Below are 21476 nucleotides of genomic sequence, written 5' to 3'. Positions count from 1 at the left end.
TGGACCCATTCTGGTAAATCTCCCCTACTGTCTCTCAAGGACCTTCACATCCTTTCTAAAGTGTGGTGACCAGAACTGGGTGCAATACTCTAGTTGTGGCCTAACCAGAGGTTTATAAAGATTCAGCATAACCTCCCTGCTTTTGTACTCAGTACCTCTATTTATGAAGCCCTAGATCCCATATGCTTTGCTCACTACTCTCTCAATATCTCCTACCACCCACAAAGATCTATGCACATAAACCCACAAGTCCCTCAGTCCCTGTACTCTCTTTAGAAATGTACCATTTTGCCTATATTGCCTCTCTGCCCCTTCTGCCAAAAAGCATCACCTCACACTTCTCCACATTAAATTCCATCTGCTACTTATCTGCCCATTCTGATTGCCTACCTATGTCCTGTTGCAGTTGATTGGTATCATCCTCACTGTTTACCACACCTCCAAGTTTAGTATCATTGGAAAATGTTACTATTGTCAATAAGACTGTACACAGTGGTGCAGTGGTTAGCACCGCAGCCTCACAGCTCCAGCAACCTGGGTTCAGTTCTGGGCACCGTCTGTGTGGAGTTTGCAAGTTCCCCCTGTGACTGCGTGGGTTTTTGCCGGGTGCTCTGGTTTCCTCCCACAGCCAAAGATTTGCAGGTTGATAGGTAAATTGGCCATTGTAAATTGCCCCTAGTGTAGGTAGGTGGTAGGGGATGCGGTAGGGAATATGGGATTAAATGTAGGATTAGTATAAATGGGTGGTTGTTGGTCAGCACAGACTCGGTGGGCCGAAGGGTCTGTTTCAGTGCTGTATCTCTCTCTTTAAAAAAAAGACCATTAGTACTTTCTGTCAATAATTTACACTATATAACACCTTTTGCATAGAAAATATGAAGGTGTTTTACAGAGGGAGGAGAAAGCATAAAGAATAGATAAGATAATGGATGCTGAACCATGGAGGCAGAGATTTGGAGGCATGACCTTGGTTGAAGATTTTGAGAAGGTCAACAAAAATGTGAAATAATCTTTTTCTTTTTTAGATGCTCATCAGTCTGCTCTGCATTAATGGCTGGGATTTTATGTGGAGAGCTGAGGAGCGGCTGCCAGTACTGGAAGTGGGTGCGGCTGGTTAATTACCTGCTGGCAGGTGGAGGTGGCGGGGGCTGACCATTCTGGGGATAGAGGTGGGCATTGAGGCAGCGGCTGCACTGCCAACACTTCCAGAATGCAGCTAAAGATTTCCCTAAAGGCCAAGGCTTTCCTTAAGGCCCAGCCTGCCCTGAGGACCCAATCTGCCTGGGAGACCCAGCAGCAGTCCAGGCCTGCCAGTATGAGAAGGCTGACTTGTCAGTGAAGCAAGCATTGTGAAGGCCAGAGGAATGAGGTACTTGTTAGCATGGTAGAAGGAAGATCCTGGTTGGTCCCATGGTTCAGTGTTGACTAGAGAACAGGCCATCCTAGACTGGGTATTGTGTAATGAGAAAGGATTAGTTAACAATCTTGTTGTGCGGGGTCCCTTGGGGAAGAGCGAACATAACATGATAGAATTCTGCATTAAGATGGAGACTGAGAGAGTTGATTCCAAGACTAGGGTCTTGAATCTAAATAAAGGAAACTATGAAGGTATGAGGTGCGAGTTGGCTATGATAGATTGGGGAACATTACTTAAAGGGTTGACAGTGGATAGGCAATGGCAAGCATTTAAAGAGTGCACGGATGAATTACAACAATTGTTCATTCCAGTCTGGCGCAAAAATAAAACAGGAAGGGTGGCTCAAATGTGGCTTACAAAAGAAATTAGGGATAGTATTAGATCCAAGGAGGAGAAATATAAAATGTCCAGAACAAGCAGCAAACCTGAAGATTGGGAGCAGTTTAGAATTCAGCAAAGGAGGACAAAGGGATTGATTAAGAAGGGGAAAATAGAGCTTGCAGAGCTCGTAAGCTTGCAGAGAACATAAAAACTGACTGTAAAAACTTCTATAGATATGTGAAGAGAAAAAGATTAGTGAAGACAAATGTGGGTCCCTTACAGTCAGAAACGGTGGAATTTATAAAGGGGAACAAAGAAATGGCAGACCAATTAAACACATACTTTGGTTCTGTCTTCACAAAGGAGGACACAAATTACCTCCCAGAAATGTTGGGGAATATAGGGTCTAGTGAGAAGGAGGAACTGTATGAAATCAGTATTAGTAGGGAAATGGTGTTAGGGAAATTGATTGGATTAAAGGCTGATAAATCCCCAGGTCCTGATAATCTACATCCCAGAGTACATAAGGAAGTGGCCCTTGAAATAGTAGATGCATTGCTGGTCATTTTTCAAAATTCTATAGACTCTGGAACAGTTCCAACGGATTGGAGGGTAGATAATGTAACCCCACTATTTAAAAAAGGAGGCAGAGAAAAAACAGTGAATATAGACTGGTTAGCCTGACATCAGTAGTGGGGAAATGTCCATTATAAAAGATGTAATAGCAGAAGACTTGGAAAACAATGACATGATTGGACAAATCCAACATGGATTTACGAAAGGGAAATCATGCTTGACAAATCGACTGGAATTTTTTGAGGATGTAACTAGTATAATAGATAAGGGAGAACCAGTGGATGTGGTGTATTTGGACTTTCAGAAGGCTTTCGATAAGGTCCCACGTAAGAGATTAGCGCGCAAAATTAAGGCACATGGGATTGGGGGTAAGGTACTGATATGGATAGAGCACTAGTTGGCAGACAGGCAACGAAGAGTAGGAATAAATGGGTCTTTTTCTGAGTGGCAGGCAGTGACTAGTGGGGTACCACAGGGATCAGTGCTAGGACCCCAGCTATTCACAATATATATAAATGATTTGATGAAGGAATTAAATGTAATATATCTAAGTTTGCAGATGACACAAAGCTGGGTGGGAGTGTGAGCTGTGAGGAGGATGCAGAGAAGCTCCAGTGTGATCTGGACAGGTTGAGTGAGTGGGCAAATACATGGCAGATGCAGTATAATGTGGATAAGTGTGAGGTTATCCACTTTTGTGGCAAAACAGAAAGGCAGATTATCTGAATGGCGATAGATTGGGAAAGGGGGAGGTGCAGCAAGACATGGGTATCCTTGTGCACCAGTCGCTGAAAGTAAGCATGCAGGTGTAGATGGCAGTTAAGAAGGCAAACGGTATGTTGGCCTTCATAGCGAGAGGATTCGAGTACAGGAGCAAGGATGTCGGTGCAATTATACAGGACCTTGATGAGACCACATCCTGAGTATTGTGTGTAGTTTTGGTCTCCTTATCTGAGGAAGGATGTTCTTGCTATGGAGGGAGTGCAGCGAAGGTTCACCAGACTGATTCCTGGGATGGCAGGATGTTGCCTGGTCTGGAGGGCATTAGTTATGAGGAGAGGCTGGATAAACTCGGATTGTTTCACTGGAACAACGGAGGTGGAGGGACGACATGATAGAGGTTTACAAAGTTCTGAGCGGCATGGACAGAGTGGATAGTCAGAAGCTTTTTCCCAGGGTGGAAGAGTCAGTTACTAGGGGACACAGGTTTAAGGTGTGAGGGGCAAAGTTTAGAGGGGATGTGCGAGGCAAGTTCTTCACACAGAGGGTGGTGAGTGCCTGGAACTTGCTGCTGGGGGAGGTGGTGGAAGCAGGTACGATAGCGACGTTTAAGAGGCATCTTGACAAATACATGAATATGATGGGAATAGAGGGATACGGGCCCCGGAAGTGCAGAAGGTTTTAGTTTAGGCAGGCATCAAGATTGGCGCAGGCTTGGAGGGCCGAATGGACTGTTCCTGTGCTGTACTGTTCTTTGTTCAGATGGTCAGATTTTCTGTCGTTGGAGATAGTCCTTGCCTGGCACTTGTGTCTCTTGAATGTTACTTGCTACTTATCGCCCAAGCCTGAATGTTATCCAGATCTTGCTGCATATGGACACGGATTGCTTCAGTATCTGAGGTGTTGGAAATGGTACTGAACACTGTACAATCATCAGCGCACATCCACACTTCTCACCTTATGAGGGAGTGAAGGTCATTGGTGAAGCAGCTGAAATGTTTGGGCCTAGGACACATCCCCGAGGAACTCCTGCAGCAATGTCCTGTGGCTGTGATGATTGGCCTTCAACAACCACACCATCTTCCTTTGTATGTCTCCAACCAGTGAAGCGTTTCTTCCTGTTTCCCATTGACTTCAGTTTGGCTACGTCTCCTTGATGCTGCACTCAGTCAAATTCTGCCTTGATATCAAGGACAATCACTCCCACCTCACCTCTTGACTTCTGCTCTTTCGTCCATGTTGGATCAAGGCTGTAATGAGGTCAGGAGACAAGTGGCCCTGACAGAACCCAAACTGAGCATCAGTGAGCAGGTTATTGCTGTATAAGTGCTACTTGGTTGCACTGTCGATGACACCTTCCATTATTTTGCTGATGATCGAGAGTAGACTGATGGGGTGGTAATTGACCAGCTTGGATTTGTCCTGCTTTTTGTGCTTTTTGTGGATGGGACATACCTGGGCAATTTTCCACATTGTTGGGTAGATGCCAATGTTGCAGCTGAACTGGAACAGCTTGGTTAGGGGCATAGCTGTTTCTGCAGCCCAAGTCTTCAGTACTCAGTCAGGATGTTTTCAGGACCCATAGCCTTTGCAGTATCCAATCCCTTCAGCCATTTTTTGATATCACGTGGAGTGAATTGAATTGGCTGAAGACTGGCATCTGTGATGCTGGGGACCTCAGGAGGAGGCCAAGATGGATCATCCAGTCAGCACCTCTGGTTGTAGATTGTCGCAAATGCTTCAGCCTTTCGTTTTGCACTGATATTCTGGGTTCTCCCATCATTGAGGATGGACATGTTTGTGAAGCCTCCTCCTCCTGTTAGTTGTTTAGTTGCCCACCACCATTCACAACTGGATGTGGTGGGATTGCAAAGCTCTGATCTGATCCATTGGTTGTGGGATCACTTAGCTTTCTCTACTGCATTCTTATAGACAAAAGAAAAATGCTTAGCAGTTACTGGAGGTAAAAAGTAAAATAAAAGTAGCATCTCCTTCTCCTTCTGCATCGACTTCCGAAGTGCACCATATTCCCGAATTTAGCACTCTGTTAACAAAGCACTCTTTCATGACAACTCTGTGCTCCACACTCTGTGCGGTAGCAAATAATGTTTATGGCTGAATATGATTAGAGCTGAAATTCAACCTCAACTCACTTTTCCCTCCCTTTTTCTCCATATCCCCGATTCCCTTAGAGTCTGTAAATCTATTGATCTCATCATTGAATATACTTAACAACTGAGCAGCCATCACCCTCTTGGCTAGCGAATTCCAAATATTTACAACCCTCTGAGTGAAGAAATTGCTTAAATATTGCTCAGAGATCTAATCCCAGGTATATGCCTGTGGTTTAGTTGGTCCCTCTACCACCATGGTGATAAGGATAAGAAAGTAAGATAGAAAGACAGACTTGCATTTATATAGCACCTTTCAGAACAACCAGATGTCTCAAAGTGCTTTAAAGCCAATTAAGTACTTTTGAAGTGTAGTCATTGTTGTAATGTAAGAAATGGCATCCCAGTGGGAGGCATTCAAAATCGAGATTCTACGGGCATAGTATAGACATGTCCCCACAAAGAAAAAGGGTGGTAGTGCCAAATCTAGAGCTCCCTGGTTATCTAGAAGCATACAGAAGATAAAGCAGAAAAAGAAAGCTTATGAGGGTCACAAAAAAAGTTAATGCTTTAGAAAGCATTACTGAAAAATACAGAAATGTTGTCAAAGCTTTTCGTCTTACACTCATCAGAACAATCTGCAAGAATAACCAATGTAAGGGAAAACAACAACTTATACTGCATGAGAAGAGACTGATGATTGGTTGGCAAGTGAACTCTGATTGGTAGAGGCATTGCCATGGAGAATGCAGTTTACAGTGACTGACAGTTAACTGCCGAGCTTTGTTTGAAATTTAATCCAGGCAGCTTGACTCTGATTGGTCAAGGCATTGCCCTGCGGAATGAACCACACGCTCTGACCATGTACTCTAAGAAAGTGAGGAGTTTGTTCTTGCGCATGGTTTCAATTTTGGTGTGCCTTCATCCCAAATTAAACGGGAAGAGGTATTTGTTGAGTTCTAACGCCTCTACTCCCAAATTTCCCGCCACAAACCAGTGTCCACTGAAGATGCTGAATCCTTGAGGGCGTGCCTCATTAATCTAGCGCACGCATATTGGTGGATTCCGAACGACATGTCTGATTTCCAGATGCAACGTGTATGTCTGACAGCGTTGCGAGGCCTTTAGACCAACCCGGACATACACATCAGTAAACCTGGCATAAAATGGGAATCCTTAACAAGTGTGATTATATCAACAAAATGCATACCATTGGACCTACCGTTCAACATGACCGGACTACCTTGCTTGAAAGGAAACTAAAAAAATGCTTGCTGGACTTATGTAAGAGCAATGAGCTGCCAGGTGATATATATCACAGGGTTCATCCTCACAGCTTTCTGCGTCCACGTATGTAAGGGCTGCCCAAGACACACAAAAGTGATGTCCCTTTATGCCCTATCTTATCTAGGACCCCAGTTCTGCACAACATAAATTGGCCAAATGGTTGGGCGAATTGTTACAACCAGTTTTGAGCATGTTCTCCACATTTGCGAAGACCATACAGGACTTGCATATCGATAGCAATGCCGTGTCCATTCACCAATGTACCACTTAAGGAAGCCACAGGTATTTGCGCTGCAGCACGATATCATGGCGATCAAGACCTACCACCATTGTGTGAAGCAGCTGCGCTGCTGATACGATGGAAACAAAGTCATTGATGAAGCAGCTGAAAATGATTATGCTGAGAAACTCTCCCTGAGGAACTCCTAAAGTGATGTCTGAGAATTATGATGACTAACCTCTGATAAACAGAGCCAATCATTTTCCTTTGTATCAGGTATGATTCTAGCCACTGGACTAGAGATCTTTCTCTTTTATCCCAAGTGATCTCAGTTTTGCGAGGGGTCGCATTCCATCAAATGCTGACTTGATGTCAAGGACACGTACATTTACCATTCATCTGGCCTTCACTTGTTTCCATACTATGATTATTTGTAAAAAGAAAGCTGTGGGAGAAGGGTTAAAAACCCCAAAATGTTTAATTTAAGAACAAAAGGATGGCAGCTTTTCTTTTATTCATTCCTGGGATGTGGGCGTCGCTGGTCAGGCCAGCATTTATTGCCCATCCCGAATTGCCCTTGAGAAGGTGGTGGTGAGCTGCCTTCTTGAACCGCTGCAGTCCATGTGGGGTAGGTACACCCACAGTGCTGTTGGAAGTGAGTTCCAGGATTTTGACCCAGCGACAGTGAAGGAACGGCGATATAGTTCCAAGTCAGGATGGTGTGTGGCTTGGAGGGAAACTTGCAGGTGGTGGTGTTCCCATGCATTTGCTGCCCTTGTCCTTCTAGTTGGTAGAGGTCGCGGGTTTGTAAGGGGCTGTCTAAGGAGCCTTGGTGCATTGCTGCAGTGCATCTTGTAGATGGTACACACTGCTGTCACTGTGCGTCGGTGGTGGAGGGGGTGAATATTTGTAGATGGGGTGCCAATCAAGCGGGATGCTTTGTCCTGGATGGTGTCCAGCTTCTTGAGTGTTGTTGGAGCTGCACCCATCCAGGCAAGTGGAGAGCATTTCATCACACTCCTGACTTGTGCCTTGTAGATGGTGGACAGGCTTTGGGGAGTCAGGAGGTGAGTTACTCGCCTCAGGATTCCTAGCCTCTGGCCTGCTCTTGTAGCCACAGTATTTATGTGGCTACTCCAGTTCAGTTTCTGGTCAATGGTAGCCCCTAGGATGTTGATAGTGGGGGATTCAGCGATGGTAATGCCATTGAATGTCAACGGGCGATGCTTAGATTCTCTCTCTTGTTGATGATGGTCATTGCCTGGCACTTGTGTGGCGCAAATGTTACTTGCCACTTATCAGCCCAAGCCTGGATATTGTCCAAGTCTTGCTGCATTTCTACACGGACTGCTTCAGTATCTGAGGAGTCACGAATGGTGCTGAACATTGTGCAATCATCAGCGAACATCCCCACTTTTGACCGTATGATTGAAGGAAGGTCATTGATGAAGCAGCTGAAGATGGTTGGGCCTAGGACTCTACCCTGAGGAACTCCTGCAGTGATGTCCTGGAGCTCAGATGACTCAAGCCAGCGGAGGGCTTTCCCCCTGATTCCCATTGACCTCAGATTTGCTAGGGCTCCTTGATGCCATACTCGGTCAAATGCTGCCTTGAGGTCAAGGGCAGTCACTCTCACCTCACCTCTTGAGTTCAGCTCTTTTGTCCATGTTTGAACGAAGGCTGTGATGAGGTCAGGAGCTAAGTGGCCCTGGCGGAACCCAAACTGAGCGTCACTGAGCAGGTTACTGCTAAGCAAGTGCTGCTTGATGGCACTGTTGATGACACCTTCCATCACTTTACCGACGATTGAGAGTAGGCTGATGGGGCAGTAATTGGCTAGTTTGAACTTGTCCTGCTTTTTGTGTACAGGACATACCTGGGCAATTTTCCACATTGCCGGGTAGATGCCAGTGTTGTAGCTGTACTGGAACAGCTTGGCTAGGGGCGCGGCATGTTCTGGAGCACAGGTCTTCAGTACTATTGCCGGAATATTGTCAGGGCCCATAGCCTTTGTAGTATCCAGTGCCTTCAGTCATTTCTTGATATCACGCGGAGTGAATCAAACTGGCTGAAGTCTGGCATCTGTGATGCTGGGGAATTCAAGAGGAGGCCAAGATGGATCATCAACGTGGCACTTCTGGCTGAAGATAGTTGCAAATGCTTCAGCCTTATCTTTCGCACTGATGTGCTGGGCTCCCTCCTCGATGTGAAAAATATAAAAGGGGCCTGGGGTATAAAGGCCACCTTAAAAAAAAAGATGTGCTGGGCTCCACCATCATTGAGGATGGGGATATTTGTGGAGCCACCTCCTCCAGTTAGTTGTTTAATTGTCCACCACCATTCACGGCTGGATGTGGCAGGTCTGCAGAGCTTAGATCTGATCCGTTGGTTATGGGATCGCTTAGCTCTGTCTATCACATGCTGCTTACGCAGTTTTGCATGCAGATAGTCCTGTGTTGTAGCTTCACCAGGTTGACACCTCATTTTGATGAATGCCTGGTGTTGCTCCTGGCATGCCTTCCTGCGCTCTTCATTGAACCAAGATTGGTCTCCTGGCTTAATGGTAATGGTAGAGTGGGGGATATGCTGGGCCATGAGGTTACAGATTGTGGTTGAGTACAGTTCTGCTGCTGCTGATGGTCCACAGCGCCTCATGAATGCCCAGTTTTGCATTGCTAGATCTGTTCGAAATCTGTCCCATTTAGCACGGTGGTAGTGCCACACAACACGATGGACGGTATCCTTAACGTGAAGGCGGGACTTCGCCTCCACAATAACTATGCGGTGGTTACTCCTACCCCTACTGTCATGGACAGATGCATCTACGGCAGGCAGATTGGTGAGGGTAAGGTCAAGTATGTTTTCCCCTCACCACCTGCTGCATACCCAGTCTAGCAGATATGTCCTTTAGGATTCGGCCAGTAGTGGTGCTACCAAGCCACTCTTGCTGATGGACATTGAAGTCCCCCACCCAGAGTACATTCTGTCCCCTTGCCACCCTCAGTGCTTCCTCCAAGTGCTGTTCAACCTGGAGGAGTACTGACTCATCAGCTGAGGAAGGGTAATCAGCAGGAGGTTTCCTTGCCCATGTTTGACCTGATGCCATGAGACTTCATGGGGTCCAGAGTCAATGTTGAGGACTCCCAGGGCAATTCCCTCCCGACTGTATCCCACTGTATCACCACCTCTGCTGGGTCTGTCCTGCCGGTGGGACAGGACACACCCGGTGATGGTAGTCTCTGGGACATTGTCTGTCAGGCATGATTCCGTGAGTGTGAGTATGACTATGTCAGGCTGTTGTTTGATTAGTCTGTGGGACAGCTCTCCCAATTTTGGGAAAAGCCCCCAGATGTTCGTAAGGAGGACTTTTTAGGGCCAGGTTTGCCATTGCCGTTTCCAGTGGTCCGGCCAGTTTCATTCCTTTTTATTGACTTTATAGCGGCTCGATACAACTGAGTGGCTTGCTAGGCCATGTAAGAGTCAACCACATTGCTGTGGGTCTGGAGTCACATGTAGGCTAGACCAGGTAAGGATAGCAGATTTCCTTCCCTAAAGGACATTAGTGAACCAGATGGGTTTTGACAACAATCAACAATGGTTTCATGGCCATCATTAGACTAACTTTTTAATTCCAGATTTTCTAATCAAATTCAAATTCCACTTTCTGCTGTGGTGGGATTTGAACCCATGTCCCCAGAGCAATACCCTAGGTTTGGGTTACTAGGCCAGTGACAATACAACTACACCACCGCCTCCCCTTAAGCTCTTCGAACTCAAAGTAAATTTCTAATATTAAAGGTATTTCACACAAGTGCAGAATTTTAAATATAAGCTATTTATACGTGATTTCATTTTGCTAATGCTATTTTTTAAATGCATTTAATCAATAATTAGTCCATGGCAGCCATTAGGGCTCTTGCATATGCTAAGAAGCGGCATAACTTCTGTTTTACAATTCCTGAGAAATTGAACAGCCCTGAGTCACTGGGACTACTCCGTTCAGAATTCTCTGGTATGAAAGTTGTCTGGAAATCATTTTTGAAAAATTCATCTGGAGCCAGGAGGAGCACAAGTGATTTTCCTGGCTCCACACAGCATGTCACTGCATTGACCCTCCTTCTGCTGGACTTCATTCTTCCTGGCACTGGCCTAATGGCAACTCTGGCAAGGTAGCAGCCTAAAGATTCTTCCTGTATCAGGGTTAACTGCATTGGGAGGTGTGATATGCTCTGCCAGCTAGCCTTGATCATTTAGTTGAGGCCAAAGGCCCAAATATGGGCCATCCTCCAGCCTCCTGATATTGCTGCCACATCACCAATCTGTGCCCACAACAAGGCACTGACAAATTTCTACCACAATGTTTTTAAGTCCGAGAGTGGAACATAAACCTTTAACCTTCTAACTCAGAATTGAGAGTGCTAATGACTGAGCCATGTTGACACAGCAAAGAATGCAATTTTACTCATTCAGTTATAACAGCTAAATACACGATTACCACTTCCAAGCTCTGCAGAAGCAGTAGCTAGAAGGCTGTAATTATATATATTTTTTTTTAAAGTAGAGCATTTTTCAAAGAAAGAGGAATTCATCAGGAACATGTTGGTTGAGGTTACATAGTCACATTACTTTCCAATGAAAACATAAATGCCTTGTTTGTCTTTTCTTTGTGCCTAAGCAACCTGAGAAGCTGGCTGTATCACAGTGAGACAACAGATCACAGATTCCATTTGGCAGATAAGTATGTTATAAAAGCAGATGGAAATACTTAAACCTCTGAATTTATATCTCATGTTTTACAGGAAACAAATAAGGCATTTTCTGTAGCTTAATAACTTAATTCCTTAATAACAGTGATAGCATATAAAATTAAAATATATCATAGTTTATGATCATTCGCCATAAAAGGTTACATTAGCTTCTGGAAAATAGATTTGTTTCACCATAACAGCTAAGCTATAAAATCCAGAAATAGAACATGAAGGGAAAATGGATCATGACTGACATGAGGGAACAATAAATCAAATTGCTCCAAGACTGTGTGAATTCTAAATTTGCTCAATAATATTACTGCTGGTATAATTGAGGAAAATAGCAATCACTGCAGAACTGAATCTGTATTCCCCCCACACCTCTTTCTCTGATACAATGATGACCATATTGGTGCCGGTTCCTGGCCTTTCCCGAAACGGGAAAATTTCATCAACTTTGCTTCCAGTTTTCACCCTTCTCTACCTTCAGTCCATGTCTGACTCGTCCCTTCGCTTCATTGACTTCTCTGTCTCCTTTTCTGGTGATAGGCTATCAATGAATATTCACCATAAGCCCACTGACTCCCATACCTACCTTGACTACACTTCCTTACACCCCACTTCCTATAAGGACTCCATTCCATTCTCCTAGTTTCTCCATCTCCATCACATCTGTTATGATGATGCAACCTTCCAAACAAGCACTTCTGATATGTCTTACCTTTCCTCAACTGAGGACTACCCACCCCCCCCCACTCCCTGCCCCCCACCGTGGGTGACAGGGCCCTTCACTGTGAGGATCTAATTTCCCAGTCTTCTGCTCTCACCCTTCCTCCTCCTTCCCAGAACCACGATAGGGTTGCCCTTGTCCCCACTTTCCACCCCACCAACCTCTATATTCAACTGATCATCCTCTGCCATTTCTGCCACCTCCAGCACGATGCCACCACCAAACACATAATTCCCTCTGCAATATCCTGTTCCATTCCTCATTCACTCAACATCCCCTCCCATTTCCACAGCACGTTCCCATGCAAGTGCAGGAGATGCAACACCAGCCCTTTTTACCTTCGCTCTCCTCACCATCCAAGGCCCCAAACACTCCTTCCAGGTGAAAGAGCAATTTACGTGTCCTTCTGTCAATTTACTGTACTGTATTTACTGCTCTCAACACAGCCTGCTCTGAACTGTTATGGTGAAACAAAGCTATTTTTCAGAAGCTAATGTAACCTTTTATGGCGAATGATCATAAACTATGAAATATTTTAATTTTATATGCTATCACTGTTGAAGTTATTAAGCTACAGAAATTGCCTTATTTGTTTCCCATAAAACTTTGGGAGACCAAACACGGATTGGTGACTACTTTGCAGAACACCTCCGTTAAGTTCGTAAGCATGACCCTGAGACTCTGGGCTCTCGTCATTTCAATTCTCCACCTTGCTTTCATGCTGACTTCTCTGTCCTCAGCCTCCTGTAGTGTTCCAGTGAAACTCAATGTAATCTCGAGGAGCAGCACCACATCTTTTGATTAGACACTTTATATTCTTGCAGACTCAACATTGAGTTCAACAATTTCAGAGCGTAAACTCTGCCCCCATTTTGTTTCCTTTTTCTTTGCAGGTTTCAGTTTTACTCTCGTTTTTCTCTTATTTTTGCTTGGCTGCGTTTGCTGACAATGCAACCACTAGGTGGCACAGTACTTGCATATGTGCAAATGCAGCCTCATGCACTGAAATGTCACAGTCTGCGACGTTCTTGGCATTTGCCAGTAGTAAAGATGGCGCTGCTCAATTTATCACAAAAACAAATGAAACCCAAGTCCCCACAGTGGCTGCGATCGTCACCTTCATCCCACCCCCAACAGTACCCCGCTCCCTCCTGCCATCGCGCTTCTCTTCACTGCTGCCTCCTGCATCCATTTTCTCGCCGCTCGCTCCCCACCTCACCACTTCTCCCTCCTCGGCCACTCACTCCACACTTCACCACCACCCCCACCTGTCGGTAACTCGCTCTGGGCTTCGCTGCTTCCTCCCCTCTGCTCTGCCACTGCTCCCCGCTCCCTCCCACTTCTGCTCCCTGCTCACTCCTGCTGGTGGTCTCTCTCCCCTCCCCTGCCTATCATGTCACTCTCTCTCCCTCCCAGCTTTCCCCGTGGGGGAAAGAGAGGCTGCAATCGTGGGAGGGACTGGGGAGAAGAAGTGGGAGGGAGCGGGAAACAGAGGTAGAGCAGAGGGGAGGAGGTGGCGAGGCCTGGAGTGAGTGGCCGACAGCTGGAGGTGGGGTGACGGTGAAGTGGGGAGCGAGCGGCCGAGAGGGAAGAAGAGGCGAGGCAGGGAGCGAGTGACTGACAGGTTGGGGTAAGGGAGGGGTGAAGCGGGGAGTGAGTGGCCGACACGTGGGGGAGGAGGAGTGAAGTGAGGAGCAAGTGGCGGACAAATGGTGGGGAGGGGTGAAGTGGGCAGCGAGCAGCCGAGAGGGAAGAAGAGGTGAGGCAGGGAGCGAGTGGCCAACAGGTGGGCGGTGCGGGGAAGGGTGACGCAGAGGTGGGGAAAGGCAGGACAGGGAGTGAGCAGCGAGCAGACGTTGCAGTACACAAGTTAGTCCTGGCAAGCCATACTGACAGCAACAGTCCGTTCTGCACATGTGCGAAGTTGGGAGTGCTCTGATGACATCAGTGCTGGGCTGCATTGTCAGGAGTTACTTTGTTTTTGCTTTTGGATGGCAGATGTTCATCATTCTGCTGTTCACACCTCCTCTCGCCACATCTTTTGTTTCTTTACTTGTCCCATTACCACTCCCTTTGCTCTGCACCATCAATTCTTTTGCCATTTAATCTCTTCAGTTTTCCACCCTATCACAGACCTTCCTTTTTGTTCTTTTTCCTGCCTCCCCTTTCACTTACTAAAAACATATTGCATTTCTAACTTTTACAGTTCTGACAAAAGGTCATCAACCTGAAACATCAGCTCTGTTTCTCTCTCCACAGATGCTGCCCAAACTGTTGAATACTTCCAGAATGTTCTGTTTTCATTTCAGATTTCCAGCATCCACAGCATTTTACTTTTGTATTTATGTTTAATTCACTGCCACTTCTCTTCCAGAAATGCCCACCTTGAAAAAATTCACTTCTCTCCGATGAGGTTTCCGTTTGCCTCTTTTACCTTGTCCGCCTTCATTGCTTTCTATTTCCCTTCTCGTGTTTGGACAGGTATCTACTGTCATGATTCCCTTGGAGACCACCAACAAACCAAAAGAACCAAATTCACCGACTGACCCCAATTTAACGAACATAAAACAAATGGACAAGATTTCACTTTTATAAATTTTGCTTTAACACTCAAACCAAAACCAACATTAAGTAAATATGAACTAACAGTTAAATCATGGTCAATATACATCTTAAAGATTACATGTTAACTATCCGATGCAACAAGGATGTATCTCACAAGTCCTTTGGCAATGCTATCAACGGGATGGCGACAAACCTTCACAAACCTTCAGGACTTTGAACTTTTCAAGTAGTTCTCAAGATCCTTTCTCCCAAGATGCAAATGCCGATTTCCACTCGATGGCAGTTTCTCTACAATCTGAACCCCACCGATACCATCTCCACCTATTCAGAACTTCTGTGGTTTTGCTCACAACAGTCCTGGTGGTGTAGCTTCACCGAAATTGCCTTACATAACTTTTTAAGGCATTGAAAACAATGGTAGAAATTTGCATTTTCCAAAGGTCAGCTCTCAGTCCAGGCTCCTCTGCCTGCAGTCAAAACAACTATTCCAGCCTCTTGCTTTTTTCCTTAGTAGTTTATCTGGAAGCACCAACATCTGCAGTTCTCAGCTTACCTCTTTAAACAACAACTCCCCAGCTTTGCAGCTGGCTTCAACACCCAGAGTCTTTTAGTAAAACTGAAATCTAAGCTCCAATCATGTCTCTGGTTTTAAAAAAAAGTCTGTTTGTTTAACCTGGTTCTGACCTCCCAGAACCTTGAAGCCTTTAGTTTAATTTTCAAACCAGGGTCTGTCTCAAAAAAACTTGCTTTTAATCCCACGCCACAGCACCCAACAGGCCAGCTGCACAGAACGCAGCCTGCACATGAAGACTCTATCAAACTATGAAAGCTCGCTTTTACAGCCACATCTCCTTCCTCAGCAACTGTCTTTAGCTCTGACCTATTCTATATGGATTCCAACTAAAATTGTACCCTTCGTGTTTCAGATCCACTGACAGCTACAGATATCTACTAAACATTCCGTGATCCTTGAACTGCTGTTCTCACTGCATCCTGAGATTCATACACAATCAATGTCCTGTGCTGCCACATGCACACTCTCGACCTCTCTCTTCAGTAGCACTGACTCACTCTATCTCAAAGCTGTCCCTGTCTGCAGTTTCATTTCATCCTTTGTCTCATTTGACGCTTTAACAAAAAACTTGTTTTCTTCCTTTCAGGTGCAAAGGATCGCAAGCTTCAACACCTCATGGGTAGCAACGCCACTCTGACTTTTCTTCCCCTTCACTTCCCCCTGACCCCATCCTTTCTTCTAATCTTACCCCTTGCCATGTATTCACAATATCCTCCAACCTTCCCCTCTCTGACCCAAAACAATCTACCCTCAGCAAACCTCAGCTTCATCCCCTAACCCCCCACCTCAATGAATTTTAAGCATGGTACGATGCTGAATTTTTTTTTAATCACCTTCACCTCTGTGACCACTTATTTCAGTAGGAATCCTCCACGGGACAGTAGACTCTTTTACCCATCTCCAGTATTCTCCCTCTACCTGGATCCTCCTTCTGGCCTCTTATCCTTTTTTTGATCTTTTCTTTAAGAACTGCTGCCATGACATTGGCCATCTCAATTTTTCTGCTCCCCTCATTTACCTCAACCTGTTTCCCTCTGAGCTTGTTGCATTCTGTTCTCTCAGGTCTAACCCCAACCTTGTCAAGAAACCTGTTGACAAGGCTGATGCTGTTGTTGCCTGGTGAACCAACTGCTACCTTGAAGAGGCCAAAAACCAACACTCCAACACAACCTCTGACCTCCCTGGACCATGGACCCCACCATCAAAAATCAAACCATTGTCTCCAGGTCTGTCACTGACCTCATCTCCTCTAGAGATCTTCCCTCCATAGGCTCCGACCTCACAGTCTCCCAACCCTGGATAGCCCACTCCTACCTCTTTCCCAGAATCCACAAACAAGACTGCCCTGGTAGACCCATTGTTTTAGCCTGTTCCTGCCCCACTGAAGTGATTTCTTTCAATCTCGATTCTATTTTTTCGCCCCTTGTCCAGTCTCTTCCCACTTACATTTGTGACTCTTCCAATGTCCTCTGTCACTTTAACAGTTTCCAGTTTCCTGGCCCATGAGTGTCCAATCTCTCTACACCTTCGTGCCCCAACAGGATGGTCTGTGGGCTCTCCGCTTCTTCCTTGAACAGAGGCCCAGTCTCCATCCATCACAACCCTCTTCCGTCTGGCTGAACTTGTTTTCATAGTGAACAACTTCTCCATACCAAAACTAAAATACTGTGGATGCTGGAAATCTGAAACAAAAACAGAAAATGCTGGAAATACTCAGCAGGTCTGGGAGCATCTGTGGAGAGAAAAATAGAGTTAACCTTTCCGGTCCTTGACCTTTCATCAGAATTGTCAAAAGTTAGAAATCTGATAGATTTTGGGCAAGTGAAAGGGGAGAGGGGGAAGACGAGCAAAAGGGAAGGTCTGTGATAGGGTGGCGGGCAGGAGAGATTTAAAGACAAAAGGTTTTATGGAAAAAAGCCAAAGGGAGTGGTAATGGGACAAGTGAAGAAACTAAAAATGTGTGTGGATGAGGTGTAAATGGCAGGGTAGCAGCCATCCAAACACAAAGTAAGGGATTAAGAAAGAAACAAGAGGGGGGAAGTCAAAAAAAAATGAACCAGCAAAAAAAAAACACAAAAAAAGAAAATCATTGGGGAAGATGTTATAATCTAAAATGATTGAACTCATTGTTGAGTCTGGAAGGCTGTGAAGTGCCCAGTAAAAAGATGAGGTGCTGTTTTATGAGCTTGTGTTGGAACACTGAAGCAGGCCAAGGATAGAAAGGTCAGAGTGGAGCGAGGTGGAGAATTAAAATGACAAGTGACAGGAAGCTCAGGGCCATGCTTGCAGACCGAATGTCATGTTGAACAACTTCTCCTTCAACTCCACTCACTTTCTCCAAATAAAATGTGTTGCCATGGGTACCCACATGGGCCCTAGCCAAACCTGCCTTTTTGTGGGATATGTGGAACATTTCCTGTTCTATCCTACTTGAGCCCCCTCCCTCACCTCTTTCTCCAGTACATTGATGACTGTATTGGTGTCACTTCCTGCTCTCGCCCTGAACTGGAAAATTTAATCAACGTTGCTTTCAATTTCCACCCTTCTCTCACATTCACATGGTCCACCTCCAACTTTTCTCAACTTCTCTGTCTCCATTTCTGGGGATAGGCTATCAAGGAATATTCACTGACTCCCACAGCTGCCTCGACTACAGTTCTTCTCACCCCGTTTCCTGCGGCGACTCCATTCCATTCTCCCAGTTTCCCTGTCTTCATCACTTCCTTTCAGATGATGCAACCTTCCCTTCCAGTGCTTTTGGTATGTCTTTGTTTTTCCTCAACTGAGGATTCCCCACCCACTGTGGTTGACTGGGCCCTTGACCATGTCCATCCCACTTCCCCAACTTCTTCTCTTACCCCTTTCCCTCCTTCCCAAAACCTTGATAGGGTTCCCTTGTCCTCATCCCACCAGCCTCCCTGTTCAATGGATCGTTCTCACCCCATCAGCCTCCCTATTCAATGGATCATCTTCTGCCATTTCTGCCACATCCAAGGTAATGTCACCACCAAACACATTGTCCTCTCCCCTCCTCTTTTAGCATTCTGAAGAGACCATTCTTCCACAACACCTTGGTGCACTCTTCAATCACCTCCAACACCTCCTCCCCTTCCCATGGTGCCTTTCTATGCAAGTGCCAGAAATGCAACACTTCCCTTTTTGCCTCATCTCTCCTCACCATCCAAGGCCCCAAACACTCCTTCCAGGTGAAACAATGATTTATGTGTACTTCTTCCAATTTAGTATACTGTATTCAATGATCACTATGCAGTCTGCTCTCCATTGGGGTCACTAAACACAGATTGGGTGACCTCTTTGTGAAACACCGCTGTTCAGTTTGCAAGCATGACCCTGAGCTTCTGTTGCCTTTGGTCGCCTGTCATTTTAATATTCCACTTTGTTCTTACACTGACCTCTCTGTCCTTGGCCTCCTGAAATGTTCCAATGAAGCTCAACGTACGCTCGAGAAACAGCACCACATTTTTGGATGAGGCACTATACAGCCTTGAGGACTCAACACTGAGTTCAACAATTTCATAATGTAATCTCTGGCTCCATTTTGTTTATTTTTTCTTTGCCGGTTTCAGTTTTATCCTCCTTTTTCTCTTGTTTTTGCTTTCAGGTGGTAGCAGTTCATCATTCTGTCATTCACACCTCCTCTGGAGTATCTTTTGCTTCTTTACTTGTTCCATGTCTACTCGCTTGGGCCTTGCATCACCAATTGTTTTGTCATTTGATCTCTCCTGTCTTCTACCCCATCACCCTTTTGTTCTTTTCCCCACCCTCCCCCCTTTCACTTACTTAAAGCTGATTACATTTCTAACTTTTTCAGGTCAGATGAAAGGTTAACTCTGTTTTTCTCCCCGCAGATGGAGTGGCACAGTGGCGTAGTGGTTAGCATCACAGCTCCAGCAACCTGGGTTCAGTTCTAGGTACTGCCTGTGTGGAGTTTGCATGTTCTCCCTGTGACTGTGAGGGTTTCTGCTAGGTGCTCTGGTTTCCTCCCACAGTTAAAGATTTGCAGGTTGATAGGTAAGTTGCCCCTAGTGTAGGTAGATGGTGGGAATATGGGATTAATGTAGGATTAGTATAAATGGGTTGTTGCTGGTTGGCACAGACTCAGTGGGCCAAAGGGCCTGTTTCAGTGCTCTATGACTCTAGATGCTTCCTTTTTTATTTCAGATTTCCAGTGTCTGCAGGATTTTGCTTTTGAATCTGTATCTTGTTTGGAACAAGGCAAATCTATTTCTGTAACTGAAATGTAACAAGTTAATTTATAATTTTAAAAAAAGAGTAAGTAGATTGCTGCTATGTATATCTATGTAGGTGGGTCTGACCTTGATGGGCTTTCCCTCTGGAGTCACCACCTGGTCTGAAATCTCCATCATTTTCAATGCCATCAAGGCAATCTGGACTGCATGGATTTTACTTTCTTTGTCCAATCCTCCAGCTACACAGTATGCGTCCCCAATGGTCTCTACCTGGTCATGTAATCCAATATACACAGGAGAATAAAAAAATAAATTATTATCCATATCTTAACAACAACTTGCATTTCTATAGTACCTTTAAAGTAGTAAAACCTCCCAAGGTGCTTTGAAGTCAGGGTAGATGATCAAAAACTTGGTCACAAAGGTAGGCTTTAAGGAGCATCTTAAAGGACAAAAAAAGGTAGAGAGTTGGAGAGGTCTTGGGAGGGAATTCCTGAGCTTAGGGCCTTTGCAACTGTAGGCACAGCCGCCAATGGCCAAGCGATTAAAATCATGGATGTTCAAGAGACCAGTATTGGAAGACTGCAAATACCTCAGTTTTATAGAGCTGGAGGAGATTACAGAGATAGGAAGAAGTGAAGCTATGGAGGAATTCAATATTAAGAATGAGAATTTTAAAATTGAGGCATTGCTTAATTGGAAGTTTATGTAGGCCAGCGAGTTTGGTGCAAGTTAGGACAAAGGTGGCAGAGTTTACGCAAGTTAGAATGTGGGAGACCAGTTAGGTGTACCTTGCAATAGTCAAGTATCGAGGTGACAAAGGTCTGGATGAGGGTTTCAGCAGCAGATGAGTAGAGGCAGGGATGGAGTCAGGTGATATTATGGAGGTGGAAATAGGCTATCTTCGTGATGGCGCAGATTTATGGTTCGAAGCTCATCTCGGGGTTAAATATGATGCCAAGGCTGCAAACATTCAGTTGCCAAGGAGAGAGATGCAGTCAGTGGCTTGGGAACTGATTTTGTGGCGACTGGAACAATGGCTTTGATTTCTCCAATATGTATGAGTTATGAGTGGCATGGACAGAGTGGATAGTCAGAAGCTTTTTCCCAGGGTGGAAGAGTCGGTTACTAAGGTACATAGGTTTAAGGTGTGAGGGGCAAAGTTTAGAGGGGATGTGCGAGGCAAGTTCTTCACACAGAGGGTGGTGAGTGCCTGGAACTTGCTGCTGGGGGAGGTGGTGGAAGCAGGTATGATAGCGACGTTTAAGAGGGATCCTGACAAATACATGAATAGGATGGGAATAGAGGGATACGGGCCCCGGAAGTGCAGAAGGTTTTAGTTTAGACAGGCATCAAGCTCGGCACAGGCTTGGAGGGCCGAATGGCCTGTTCCTGTGCTGTATAGTTATTTGTTATTTGTAAGTGGAGGAAATTTCTGATCATCTAATAATGGATGTCAGACAAGCAGCCTAATAATTTAGAGACAGTGGAGGGGTTGAGATAGGTCACGGTGAGGTAGAAATGGTGTTGTCAGTGTACATGTGGAAATTGCCCCTGTCTTTCAGATGATGTCGCTGAGGGACAGAATGTAGATGACAAATAGGAGGGAGCCAAGGAGGGAGACACTAAAGGTAATGATGCGGAAGTGAGAAGAGACGCCTTTGCAGGTGATTTTCTGTCTACGACTGGGTAGATAAGAATGGAACCAGGCAACCGAGGTTCTGTCCAGCTGGATGACAATGGAGAGGCATTGGAGGAGGATGGTGTGGTCAGCCACGTTGAAGGCTGCAAGTATGGTGCGAAGAAAGAGAAGGGATAGTCTACTTTGTCACAGTCGCATGAGATATCATTTGTGACTTTGATAAGAGCTGTTTGTTAATTGTATATTAATTGTGTTTAATTGTATGCAGGCTATGTGCATTAACTGGGGATTCATTTGTACTCCTACAAATTGGCACACACCCAAACTGTGGTGGTTGGGTTAGTAGGTGCATAC

General features: G+C 45.4%; 1 protein-coding gene across 1 annotated transcript in view; it reads right to left on the bottom strand.

Moving 5' to 3' along the window:
• gucy1a1 (guanylate cyclase 1 soluble subunit alpha 1) overlaps positions 1–21476 on the bottom strand; it is a 107991-nt gene that overhangs the window by 17221 nt on the left and 69294 nt on the right. Inside the window, exon 6 of the mRNA XM_068034114.1 lies at positions 19607–19750. Coding sequence (XP_067890215.1) covers positions 19607–19750 — 144 coding nt within the window. The remainder of the gene's footprint in view (positions 1–19606; positions 19751–21476) is intronic.

This window comes from Heterodontus francisci, chromosome 1 (assembly GCF_036365525.1).
Source record: "Heterodontus francisci isolate sHetFra1 chromosome 1, sHetFra1.hap1, whole genome shotgun sequence".
Taxonomy (NCBI): Eukaryota; Metazoa; Chordata; class Chondrichthyes; order Heterodontiformes; family Heterodontidae; genus Heterodontus; species Heterodontus francisci.
This window is presented reverse-complemented; position numbering and strand designations above follow the sequence as displayed.